Raw genomic sequence first — 13,750 nt, 5'->3', positions numbered from 1 at the left:
AAAAAATTATACGTTGGGGACAAGATTGTAGACCTGCACAAGCCTGGAATGGGCTACAAGACCATCAGCAAGAACGTTGGTGAGAAAGAGACCACTGTTGGAACGATAATTCGAAAATGGAAGAAATACAAGATAAGTCAATCACGCTTGCTCTGGAGCTCCATGCAAAATCTCACCTCATGGGGTAAGTATGATATCAGAAAGGTGAGGGATCAGCCCAGAATTACACGGGAGGAGCTTGTTAATGATCTCAAGGGAGCTGGGACCACAGTCACTAAGAAAACCATTGGTAACACACCGAGGTCCCTCTGCTCAAGAACGCACATGAACAGGCTTGTCTGAAGTTCAGCAATGAACATCTGAATGATTCAGAGAAGGCTTGTGAGAAGGTGGTGTGTTCAAATGAGACCAAAATTGAGCTCTTTGGCATTAACTCGACTCACCATGTTTGGAGGCGGAGAAATGCAGAATATGACACCAAAAACATAAGAAAATAAACCTACCATAAAAATTCTAGCCTGGTCATTCCTTTGTATGGGGTAAAGTCACAAAATCAGCAGGGGATCAAATAATTATTTCCCCCAATGTATATACGTTAAGATGCCAAAGAGCTTTAATGATGCACTTCTCACTCGAGAATGTAATGGGGAACCTGATGTTCTACTTAAATTAGCTTCATCTGTGGCAACTTATGTAAGAAGTAAGAACATTTTATATATGACCGAAAAGTTTCACCTCGCAGAAACATACTCTGAAGCAAAACAATAAAAACAACAATAAAATATCTTAAAATAAATGTGATGGTTTAGGTTGTGTTTATTACAATGTTCAAGTTCCAGTTTATTGCTAAATAAACTTATTTCTAAGTATTTCTATATAGTTTTCAGAATGCATATTGTCTCAAAGCATCTTTACAGAATGTAAGAATTATAGAACAAAAAAATGTAATGTAATAAGTTAATTATGTGTGTTTATCCCTGATGAGCAGATGGTACGAGGAAGAAACCTTGAGAGGAACCAGACTCAAAAGGGAAACCCATCCTCATTTGGGTGACATCGAGTGTTATTATAAATAATAAAAACAATACAAAAAGAGATTGTGAGAACTACAATGAGCACCGGTTGAACAGTCAGTTGTAGTTGTGGAACCATCCTCAAAGTACAATGTCCAAACTGTATGTTAAGTGGGATCAAAATGGCGCTGGCACGTCTCTAAATGGTTTGGGATGTTTGTGGAGTGGCCATCTACTCTTTGAAGGTCCATAATTTTCATGAGGTGGGACACGACTGGAGCTGGCGCAACCTCAGGATGCCTCGGGATGGGTAGAGAAAGAAAAGCAGTGAAAAGGTATTAGCGCAGCTGCTGTTCATAATATTAACAAACACGTGTTGATAATGTGCATGTGATCAGATGTACTCGAGCACAAGGTTATGATGTGATGTGTGTTATGTGTAGAACTCGCTAAAAAGATACGTCTTTAATCTGCACTTAAACTGGGAAAGTGTGTCTGAGCCCTGAACACTGTCAGGAAGGCTGTTCCAAAGTTTAAGAGCTAAATGTGAAAATGCTCTGCCACCTTAATGGACTTTGCTATTCTAGGAACTACTAGAAGTCCAGAGTTTTGAGACATTAAAGAGCGTGAAGGATTGTAGTGTGTTAAAAGACTGGATAGATACATGGAAGCCAAACCATTTAGGGCTTTGTAAGTAAGTAGCAGTCGTTTGTAGTCGATAAGAAACTTAATAGGATTGGGGTTATATTTTCTTGACCTTGTGAGAACTTTGGCTGCTGCATTCTGGACTGTAGCTTGTTTATTAATGATGATTAATGATTAATGACAACCACCTAGTAATGCATTACAGCAGTCCAGTCTGGAGGTCATGAATGCATGGATGAGCTTCTCTGCATCAGATATAGACATGTTTCTTAGCTTAGCAATATTTCAAAGGTGGAAGAAGGCTGGTTTTTGCACCAATGAGCAAAATCTCGGTCTTATCAGAATTTATTTATAGAAAGTTATGCATCATCCAATTTTTTTATTTCTTTAACACACTAAGTTAACCAGGCCAATTCATCTGGTTTTGATGAGATATACAGCTGGGTATCATCCACATAATGAAAGCTAATCCCATGCCTTCTAGCATTATTTCTTATGGGAAGCATGTAAATTATAAAAAGCAGGGGTCCTAGAACTGAGCCTTGTGGCAACCCATATATTACTCGCATTAACCTGTATAGTTCTTCATTAAGATATACAAAATGTTAACAACTAGACAGGTATGATAAATGCCTGTCCATGAATGCCGATGTAATTCGGTAAGCATTCTAGGAGAAAGTTATGATCTATAATGTTAAATGCACTAAGATCTAGTAAAACTAACAAAGAGTTGCAGCCTTGGTCCAAAGCTAAAAACAGGTCATTAATGATTTTAACTAGTGCAGTTTCTTTGCTATGATGGGGCCTGAAACCTGACTGAAACTCCTAAAATACTGTATATTGTTTCTTTGTAAAAAAGAAGCATAACTGGGCAAACACAATCTTTTCTAAAATCTAAGACATAAATGGAAGTGTATAAGCATGTTGTGTATGAACACTGTTATCATATACAAATGAAATGTACATGATAACAGTGCTTGCTTTTTTATTATTTTTCATTTATTTGACTTTACTCTTTACACATGCCCTGACTATACTTTTTACCTTTACACATTTTTCATTGCTTTGCTCTTTAATTGACCTTTTATACGACTTTGTACCATACTTGCATTGTACTTGACTTTGTTTTTAATTTCATTTTTTATTTTACTTTACAGTTTACAATATTTTGTACTTTCATTTATTTTTACATTACATTGAGTTTAAAATGTGTGCTTAACACAACTTTTTTACTTTATGTAATTTTACAGATTTCTGAGTATCTGACTGAGTACAAAGATTCAGCTCAGCTACAGTCTTTTAAACGTCTCCATACAGAGGGGAATTTACAGTTTTTATTGGATTATTATTAATATTTTTTTTGTGGATTCAAGTTTGTTTTACTCTGAACAGACTTTTGTGTGTCTACCGCTAGGGGGAGGTGTTTATCCACTTATATCTGACATAAGCATCATGCGGTATTAGTATCCTATATTCCAATATCCTATCGGTCATATTGTCATAGTATTACACACACACAAACACGCGAGTGCATTATTAAAGGGATTTTTATCTTCCGAGACACGATATAGTGACACAATAATTAATAGTTTAACAAACTGTACATTTTATACATCTGAGAGAGTTCAATTGACAGAACAAAATCCATTAACATTTAAAATAAAATAAAAAAACACACAGACAGGAGTGAAAATCAAAAGACAACACACACAGCTGCAAACATTCATTGATAAACACAGCAACACACAAAGCTGATATATATCTCACACTTCAGGGGAGAGAGAGAGAGAGAGAGAGAGAGAGAGAGAAGGAGAGAGATTGAGAGAGACAGTAGAGCGATCAGATCCTGATTTGAGATGTGAGCCGACTGCCTCATATTCCCAAAAATGTACTTTTATTGTCTGTAAGTATAAAAAATGGAAGTGACATGAATATGAAGCACGTTTGATCTCGACAGCGATCAGCTGAAGGATGGAGACCAAGCATGAGTTTATACAAAACATGGAGCAGAATGTTCTGGAGATTACAGCGTTTATGTCGCAAGTGCAAGAGCAATTTCGAGAGGAAGGAATAGCAAGAGCATGATGGAGCAACTGTAAGATGTGATGAAGGAATGATGATGGAAGAACACAAATGGAGTTATAGAGGAACAGCTTAATGACTGTGAAAGAATGAAATGCTTGATAGGGTGATAGAGGGAAAGTGATAGTAAAGCAGTGATGGAGTGATAGAGGAAAAGTGGAGTGATGGAGAAGAAGTGAGGAAAAAACAGTGATGCAGTAATATGAAAATAGTAATAAAGAAAACATGATGGAGGGATAGAGGAGCTTTGATGAAGAAACAGTGATCGAGAAACGAATGAAGAGATAAATGAGCAGTGATGATTGAACAGTGATAGAGGAGCGGTGATGGAGAAACTGAAATGGAGTGATGGAGCATCAATAAAGAGTCTGTGATGGAGTGATTGAGCATTGATGGAGTGAGATAAGAGCAGTGAGAGACTAATTAAGGAGCAGTGATGAAAGTATACAGAACAATGCAGAGACAGAGTGATAGAGGAATAGTTAAAGAACAAAGTGATAGAACGATAGTAATTAAGTATTATAGTAACAAAGTTATAGAACAATAGATTGATGGAGTGATATAGTAACAGAGTGATACAGTATGTGTCAGAGTGATAGAGTGATGGACTGATGCTCTACGTCTCAGTGTACACAGAGGATATTTGACTCAAGCTGCGCTCGAAGGCTCCCAGTTGGAAGAAGACACCATCATCTGCACTGAGACTGAACTGAGACACAGAACCACCGAGCTCTGGTATCAAACTGAACCCTAAACACACACACACACACACACAAACACACACACACACATTGGAATTATGCCAGTGTAATTTACAGCTTTTTTGGTTTATATAGTAAAATAAAATATGTATTTGTGTGTGTTTAGATAGATAGATAGATAGATAGATAGATAGATAGATAGATAGATAGATAGATAGATAGATAGATAGATAGATAGAAAGAAAATGTGTGTCTGTGTGTGTGTACCTGTATTGGAGCAGCTGGTGTGTAAGCCATTGTGTGCGTGAGTATTGAAATTGTGAGGATCTGCAGGGATGTGAGTGTTGATGTTCTGCTCTGCTCTGTAATTATCCCCGAATTGGAAGCAGCTCTGGAAGTTTCCTCGATAATCTAAAATATTATTTCAAGCACTGTAGTTACACACAATGCTACTGTTACACACTCAACTGTAACACACACTGTTACTGTTACACACACTGTTACACTCACAATTACTGTTACACACACTGTTACTGTTACACACACTGTTAAACTCAAAATTACTGTTACACACTCAATGTTACTGTTACAAACTGTTACACACACTGTTACACTCACAATTACTGTTATACACACTGTTACATTCACAATTACTGTCACACACACACACACACACACACACACACACACACACACACACACTGTTACTGTTACACACACTGTTGTACTCCCTGTTACATGCACTGTTGTTTTACTTGCACTGTTGTCTCTCACACACACACTGGATCTGTTACACACTCATACTCAAACATTGTTATACTTTACACTCTTCCTTCCTTCCTTCCTTCCTTCCTTCCTTCCTTCCTTCCTTCCTCCCTCCCTCCCTCCCTCCCTCCCTCCCTCTTCAATGATGCATTCATTCATATTTATAAATATAGGTTTAACTTTTTTAACATTCTTTCCTCCCTCCCGCCACCTTTTTCCACTTTCCTTCCTTTAGTATTTTCAGTACCTTCATTGAGGTTGTGGAAGGTGGAGTAGGATTTGTGGTGATGCTGTGTGGATGAAAGGTTTTGCTGTTTCTCCACCAGTGTGGTTGATGGAGATGGAGCCTTCAGTGGACTGAGTCCTGGAGAAAGTAATTGACCAGATAACCTGAGAGAGCGAGAGCGAGAGAGAGAGAGAGAGAGAGAGAGAGAGAGAGAGAGAGAGAGAATAAATCATTGTGTTCTGTATGTCACTTTGTTTTTTGTCACTGTGTTTTCAGTGTAAACTCTTGTGTAAAGTTGAAGAAAGTGTGTGTTTTAGTTTGAACTGAAGCTGCAGAGGAGATCAGCAGGAACACTGAGCTTTGGCTGGATATTTCAGTGTAAAGCCTGCACAGATATGCCACGTCTAAACAAAAACCATCACTGATTCACAGGCTGGTTCTGATCAAGCATTAGCGTGTGTGTGTGTGTGTGTGTGTGTGAGTGTGTTTTTGAGTGTTGGCCCAGAAGGAAAGCAGTGATTGCTGCAACCGAACAAGTAAATTCTTTGTTAGTAAATTGTAAATTCACCAGCCAGGGCTCGGAAATAAAAAGTCATTCTGATGACATGACAAACGTACAACACTAACGCAACACCACAATGTCATTGTGTAGTTCTTAGAAAATCATCCACAATCTCAGATATACAGTGGATTTAAAAAAAGTCTACACAATCTTACAAAAGTGCAAGACAGAAATAACAACAATATTTGAAAAGAAAGAAATTAAACACTATGTAGACACCTGACCATAAAATTCTTATGTGCTAACCATTCTTACTTTCTATTTACTCTTATAATAAACTCCACTTTTCTGGGAAGATCCACTCAGGATCTCCAACTTCTCCCACATTTTTACACTTGGCTGGAAAAGCTGGGTGTCCCAATACTTTTGCGTGCAAAACGTAATTTTAGGATGGAGCCACGTTTTGGTTCTTAGAGGAGCTGGATTAATCAGTGATGTTACTCTGAGATGTTTAGAGGACTCCACATGCATGACATCATTTCATCCATAACGTCTGACTTTCCTAGCATTTCAACCTGAGCAGGACACGTATTCCTCATCGTGACTCAGGCTTCTGTCTTGTCTGAAAGCTGAACGTGGCACTTCGAATGTTTAAGATGTTTCAGACAGTTTTCTGCAAGCCACTCGCCAATCTTAGGGTCCTACATTTTGCTTAGTGTAAGAATAACCTGAGAGAAACAATCCTGACTTCATGTGTCTCTGTGGTGCATTTCCACCCCCCCAACCCCCCGGGACGTCTGCTGTCAGCAGGAACTCAGGAAACAGTTATACTGTTCATATTTTTACAAGCTGCTTCTCCGTGACTCAGGGAGTAATCAGTGCCAGGTGGAGTGCGCTCAAACTGCAGGAACGCCGGGAATCCTTCATACACTTCCATAAGTGTGCGATTCATCTCCCCACTAGGCTCTCAGTTCTTCAGCTTTCAGGTGCTTTATAGGCAAATAACAGCACAAACAACCAGTCAATTTTTTATAAAAAAATAAAATAAAATACAAAATGAATGAATGAATAAATGAATGAATAAATAAATAAATAAATGTTTTACGTGTGCAGGATTGGGCAAAGATACATCAAAATATATTTAATATATTTATATTTCACCCAAATGAGGATGGGTTCCCTTTTTGAGTCTGGTTCCTCTCAAGGTTTCTTCCTCATAACATCTAAGGGAGTTTTTCCTTGCCACAGTCACCACGGCTGCTCATCAGGGATAAATACACAACATTCACCATCACTGTTTGTGTAAAGCTGCTTTGAGACAATGTCTGTTGTGAAAAGCGCTATACAAATAAACTTGACTTGACTTGACTTGACTTGATGTATCAAAATAAACTACTGTATTTTTTTAAAATAAAAATACTAAATAATAGTTTTAAAAAGGAGCATGAAGTTTCTTCATAAACCTTCCATCAAGTGACCTTTTTGATCTGTTCCTTCACCATTACACCGACTCAGTTTATTAAGAAAACAATGTTTAATAGCAACAGCTTGTCTCAGGTCGAGTCATGCAATAAATCTGACATGTGCAACCAGTTAACTGATTAAATATCCACATACATAATCCCTGTGATCTCCCAGATGAAGGTTAGTTTTAAAGTAACCAACATTTTAATGTTTAACACTTTATGAATGACTCTTAATTGTATCCTAATTCAGTTACTTGGTGTTTGGTAATGAAGGGATACTTTGCATCAGCAACACCGACTCAATGACAAACAAGTCATTCATAAGACAACTAATGAGTCATTTGATTATTATTCAAATATAAATATTTGTAATTGTAATATTATAAATATAATAATATGTTATGTGTCAGGTAGACATTCATGAAATGGGATGCAAAATCATGATCCTACTAAACAGCTACTTGAATTACAATATTCGGCAATCAAATATTTATTTATGAATCATTAGAGACCAATTTGAAAGCTGGCAGCTGCACGTTTCTTCACCACCTTCTTTCATATGGATACGTTTTCTGTTCTGATCTCAAGTCTGGGCAAAATACTGAGTAGACACCAATCAGAGGCTGCGTTTTTGTCATGTAGACTTTTTACACAGAATTTTACAGTATTTTAAAAATAAAAAAATACAAAACACCAAAGTATTTTCATTTAAAATATGATCAACCTTAACCATAGAAAATACAAATAACGAAATCCTGTCTTAATTCAGAAATACATATATGAGAGAGAGAGATTTTAGAGTAGAATGTGTTTTGGTTTCGTGTGAGTGTGAAAGAGATGGTAGACTGTGGTATGTTAGAATGTGTGTGTGTGTGTGTTTGTGTGTGTGATTTTGGGTCGGAATGTGTTTTGAATGTGTGCGTGTTTATAAATGTGTTTGATTTTAGGTTAGAATTTGTCTCAGTTACATGTGTGTGTTTGTGAGTTTTGTGGTAAATTCTGTCTCAGATGTGTGAGTGTATCTGTGTATCTGTGTGTGCGCATGTGTGTGTGTACAGTATGCTGAGCTTGTGGCTATTTTTTTTCAGCATCTGATCACTCACAGAACAGCAAGACAGAATGGGAGCGAGAAAGAGAGAAGTCTGACCTGTGACTTCAATCAGCATGTAAGGCAGAAAGACATAATCCAAGTTTCCTTCTTTACTGATTTGAGGTCAGGCAAGTGCTTAGTCTTTGTAATAGTAAAGCTCATAGTCAAGGCTGATGCTGCTGATCCTAAATCAGTGTAAAAGCTTCATGTTAGATCATTATTCAGTGCACCATCCATGTAGTACTAATCCCCTGTATAAAACACCTTCTTTTACATTACTATATGAGGTAAATGCATTAAAGTTCTTGCTTCTGAGCAGATTTCAAGATGGACATTAACAGTAGTGCTGTATGAGAACTCTGTGTGAATAATGTAGGCAGTTCAGTGTTCCATTCTCCTGCACATCAAACCTTTATAATGAGAGTTTCCTATAGTTACAGTCACACAGTGAGAGAACTCTTACTCTACACGTGTGTATGTTCCAAAACCGCCCATGATGAACGAAAAAAAAGTGCTGAACGGACGCCACCCTAAAAATGCTATTTTATGTTTACAGTACTGTACTGTATTAACATTTTACTTCATTTGATAATTAATTCTTATATTTGTATTAATAAATTTCAACATAAAACTCCATAAAAACAATTCCCTATAAGTTTTTTGGTCTATTGTGCTTTCCACCAGATTCAAACCGCGGTAAAGCGAAATATTACTGTACTTCAAAACCTTTAAAAGTGTTGTGAGTATTGCAGGCTGGAATGTTTTTCTGAAATATTACACAATAAAATGCAATGGGAGAAAAGTTTCCCGAAACACAATGACTTTTTGGACAAAGGTTTGTGAACAGCTGACCATTACATTGGGATGTGTTTTCTGAAAATCCCTATTTGCTATTATAGTAACCTCCACTTCTCTGGGAAGATGTTCCACTACATTTTATGGAGATTTGTGGAGATTCATTTAGCCACAAGGGTGTTAGTAAAGGCAGGTACTAATGTAGGTGAGGTGAGGAGGCCTGGGGTTGAGGGTTGAGGTCAGAGCTCTGTAGCAGGAGATCTTCCACTTCAACCCATGTACAGTAAAGCATATTTTCATGGAGCTGACTTTGTGCACAGGGGCATTGCTATGCTTCAGCAGGTTTGGGTTTTCTAAGTAAAGTGAAGGGAAAATTTCATGCCACCTCCTCCAAAGTACATTTGTGTGGTAACAGTTTGAAGAAAAACCCCATATGACTGGAACAGTCAGGTGTCGCAATACTTTTGTCCATATAGTGTAGTTGGAAAATTTTATTAAGTACAGTAATGACATGTCCATGTGATTATGAGGTTTTTCTTTTGAGTCTTGAGTTCAGTCTCCTTCACTTAACAAACATTTATTTAGACTAGGCCCTGATGGGTTTTATTTACTAAATTTCTTATAGAAATTAATGGAAATATGTCTAATTTTTACACACAAAAAACAGCCAATTAAGTCTTTTTAATCCGCTGCCCTTGCTGCAGCCACAAAAACAGCACACAAAAAACAGCCAATTATTAAAAAAAACAGCCAATTATTAAACAGCCAAACAGCCAATTAATTTTTACACACAAAAAACAGCCAATTAAGTCTTTTTAATCCGCTGCCCTTGCTGCAGTACCAGGCTGTGTAACATCCACAAGGAGATGCACTGCCTCTGTCCATATTCCTACTTGATTAGTGTTTCTGTGACTGACAGTTAAGTGAGAGGTTTTAGGACGACGGATGATAGGATGATACAAACACATGAGACATCCACAAATACGGTTATGCTACAGAGAGAATAAGAAATAAACTTTACCACAGTAAAAGGAACAGAAAGAGGAACATTAACAGAGTTGCACCAGCAGGGGGCACTCAGGTGTCATTTTAGCCATAGTACACACATCATGCAAAATAAAAATTGCTGCTAGTTTCATGTACTGTAATAGAAACTATATTTCTCTCTAAGCAGTCAGAGTATGTTTTATCATGGGAAATAAAGGAACTGCAGTGAAGCGGAGGATTTTGCAGAATCAGCCTGTGGGAACACATCTGTGGAAACGTCTGAGCCTTCGCCACTCCAAGTGAGTCACTAGTGACTCACCTGACTCAACTCAGTGATCATGCCTCCTCATGCGAACACGAGTCCCTCAAACACAGGAGCAGAATAAGGGGGAAAAAGAGGCACTTTAATGCTGGACGAATATCAAAAGACGTGAGAGGATCAAAGGCCCCTAGTCTGAAAGAGAGACTAGGAGAGGAAAAAACAAGGTGGATGGAAAAAAAGAGCTGGGGTTTGAACTTGTGTCCAGCGCAGAGAGAGTGAGTGAGAAAGAGAGAGAGAGAGAGAGAGAGAGAGAGAGAGCGAATGAAACGTTTTTCCCTGAATGGAACGTTCTTCCCTGAATGATGAACTATCAGCGTTATTAAACACAGATTCCGAGCCAGACGGAATCTGATGACAACATCTCACACATGACCCCAGCAAGAATCAAATTCCAGTTTAAATCCATTTTTGTAGGCTTGCGGATGTTACAGGGTCACACACACACACACACACACACACACACACACACACACACACAGGGATCAGACAAGATGGCTGGAAAGAATCCAGACTGCTCACTCTTTTTTTCCCAGCCTGAAGATTCATGAGGATGAGAGCTCCATCCCTCGTTCTTCTTGTCTCGTCTGTCACTCTCTAGTGAACGAGTAAATGAGTGAATGATTACGGATCTCTTGAAAATGACTCTGCTTCTGGTTATAGGTATCCACAAGGAATACACACTACTTAAATACTGCATATCCACTACATACACAATGCATATACACTGCATTCAGACTGTATATGCACTGCATATGCACTCCATATACACTGCATACACACAGCATAAACATTGCATATGCGCTTCATACACACTACATAAACACTGCATGCACAGTGCATATACACTACATACATGTGGCATAAGCACTCCATACACACTACATTTACACTGTATTTCTACTACATACGCATGGCATAAACAACAAATATACACTACATATACACATTATACACACTGTATATCTACTGCATAAACACTGCATACGCAGTATACACATTGCATAAGCAATATATACACACTGCATATACACTACTGACACACTGCATACAGACTGAACACACACAACATACCCACTACATACTGTACAACTGCCACACGTCATACACTCACTATACGTGTGTCATGGCAGGTGTATGGCGTCTGTCATACACCTGCCATATCACACACTTACTATACATGTGTCATACATCTCCCATACACCCAATATACACAGATCATATGCAATGGAAATGCTGCTAGCTCATTGCTGAACCTTTGAGTGTTAACAATCGTAAGGGTGGGAGCTCAAACCCAGGGAACTGCACAGAAAAGCCACAAATGTGTAATTATTAAAAGCTTATTGGACTCACTGCTTGAAAAAAAAAAAAACCCCTAATTAACCAATTAGCTACACCGGGCTGCCAAGTTTGCTTAGCTATTAGATCGGCATTCCGTATCAACCAGCAGCATGTGTGAGGAGACAAAAGAGAGTACAAGTGAAGCGGGAACGGATGGAGAATTTCATGGAGACGTATAGCGCTAAGGGTCCTCTCTGTCTAAAACTCCACACGGCGAGCCGCGAGCTCTGTTTTCACTGGCGACTTTTTAATATTAGCTTCAGAAAATGACGGCAGGTATTTACAGAGTAAAAGGAGTCTAAATGGGCCGTTTCAGCCAGGGTAAACACATTTAGCAATGAGGTCAGCGACTGTAGCGGTCTGAGTCGGGCGCGTTAGATAATTTTGTCAAAATGTTTAATGTCCTGCTAAACCGTTCAGGGAAAAACAAGTGCGGCTGCCGGTGTTGTCCTTGGCAGCGGCGACGTGTACGAGCGATGGTTCGGGCACGTAAATCAAACGCTGCTCCGTCTTCAGGAAAATTTAAGTCGACGTTTCGTACCTGGCTCGTTATAAAGCGGCGTTATGTACACGCGTTTGATTAGAGGCCTCGATTCTAATGACTTCAGCAAATAAAGCGGTGCCGCAGTCGTCACGAAGATACGCGCAGGTGCTACAGGGAATAAGACGCTCTGTGTCATGCTGTAACAGGAAAATAGCAATGACGGGACGTGAGTCTCCTGACTCTGATTATTGCAAAGCAAAATCTCCCTACAGAAAACCTCAACATATCAAACCATGATAGTCTAAATATGTATAAACGGTTACCATGGGAACGATATCCCATTTGAACGAGAGCAATTACGTTAATATAAACATGCAACATTCTCAGAGCTGCTGTTCTAAAAAAATGTATCAACACCTTCTGACCAATCAGAGTCCAGAACTTAACAGTGCTGTAAATGCATGGCTTTGATATGAATGCTCTGATTGGCTCAAAACGCTCCCAAAGAAAAGTTACGCTATGCTGAAAAGCGATTTGGAGCATCATGTATTTTGGCTCGTTTTTATCGGGAGACATGGGTTTTTAACCACATCCCAACTTTCAGAGCTTGTTATGAGCTGAAAAAAGGAAGAACGTTGCTTTTTTTCTACAGCTTCATTTCAGTCAGCGTTGTTTATATCGATCGTTACCAAGCTGGAGATGAGATCGGATCAAACTTCTGTTGAAACTAATTCGAACTGCTATGAGATGTAAACAGACGCTACTGCAGAGGCTCTTTATTAAAAAAAAAAAAAAAAAAACGCATAAGATTTAAAGAGTTGTGTTGAAAGCCTGGAATAAAAATAGCTACTGCTCCTCGCCAACGTGTTGTCATGGCCTTGGATTTAATGTAATGCGGTGTTATATGAGTATCCTCCAGGCTCACTGCGCTCAAACCCGCTTTCGCTCCAAGCGGCAGTAATTGTTAGTTGAGCTCTAAAACCGCGGCTAATTGTCTGGAGCCTTTTCGTAGCGTTTTTGGAAAAAAAAAATGGGGCCACTTCCAGTGATCTCGTTACAAATTACAGAACATGACAGCTCGAGTGCGTGCTCTGGAAAGCTAACTATCGCCTGCTACTTCTATCCACAATGCATTCAATCAGACCAGGAGCAATGCTGCTGAGATATACATTTTTACACACATACATGCTGAGAATTTTTTTTCGTCAGCCATAGATAATAAAGTTAAATAGCCTTGCTTTACTGCTGTACAATGCATGTGTGTTATTATGTGGTTATCAAGAATGATTATTATTATCAAATCATTTTTCCTTAGTTCATAAAAATCAGCAAAA

The 13,750-nt window shown here is 38.6% G+C and overlaps 1 protein-coding gene across 3 annotated transcripts in view; it reads right to left on the bottom strand.

The window, feature by feature from the left end:
* Window positions 1-3,187: 3,187 nt before the first annotated feature.
* LOC124399420 (zinc finger protein GLIS1) overlaps window positions 3,188-13,750 on the bottom strand; it is a 102,304-nt gene continuing 91,741 nt past the window's right edge. For all 3 annotated transcript variants that reach the window (XM_046870290.1, XM_046870289.1, XM_046870291.1), the window contains 3 exons: window positions 5,454-5,596; window positions 4,709-4,852; window positions 3,188-4,490 (listed from right to left, as the gene is read on the bottom strand). In XM_046870290.1, coding sequence (XP_046726246.1) covers window positions 4,357-4,490; window positions 4,709-4,852; window positions 5,454-5,596 — 421 coding nt within the window. In that variant the 3' untranslated portion in view covers window positions 3,188-4,356. The remainder of the gene's footprint in view (window positions 4,491-4,708; window positions 4,853-5,453; window positions 5,597-13,750) is intronic.

This window comes from Silurus meridionalis, chromosome 17 (genome assembly GCF_014805685.1).
Source record: "Silurus meridionalis isolate SWU-2019-XX chromosome 17, ASM1480568v1, whole genome shotgun sequence".
Classification (NCBI taxonomy): domain Eukaryota; kingdom Metazoa; phylum Chordata; class Actinopteri; order Siluriformes; family Siluridae; genus Silurus; species Silurus meridionalis.
Note: the sequence above shows the minus strand (reverse complement) of the source record. Positions and strands in the feature narration are given on the sequence as shown.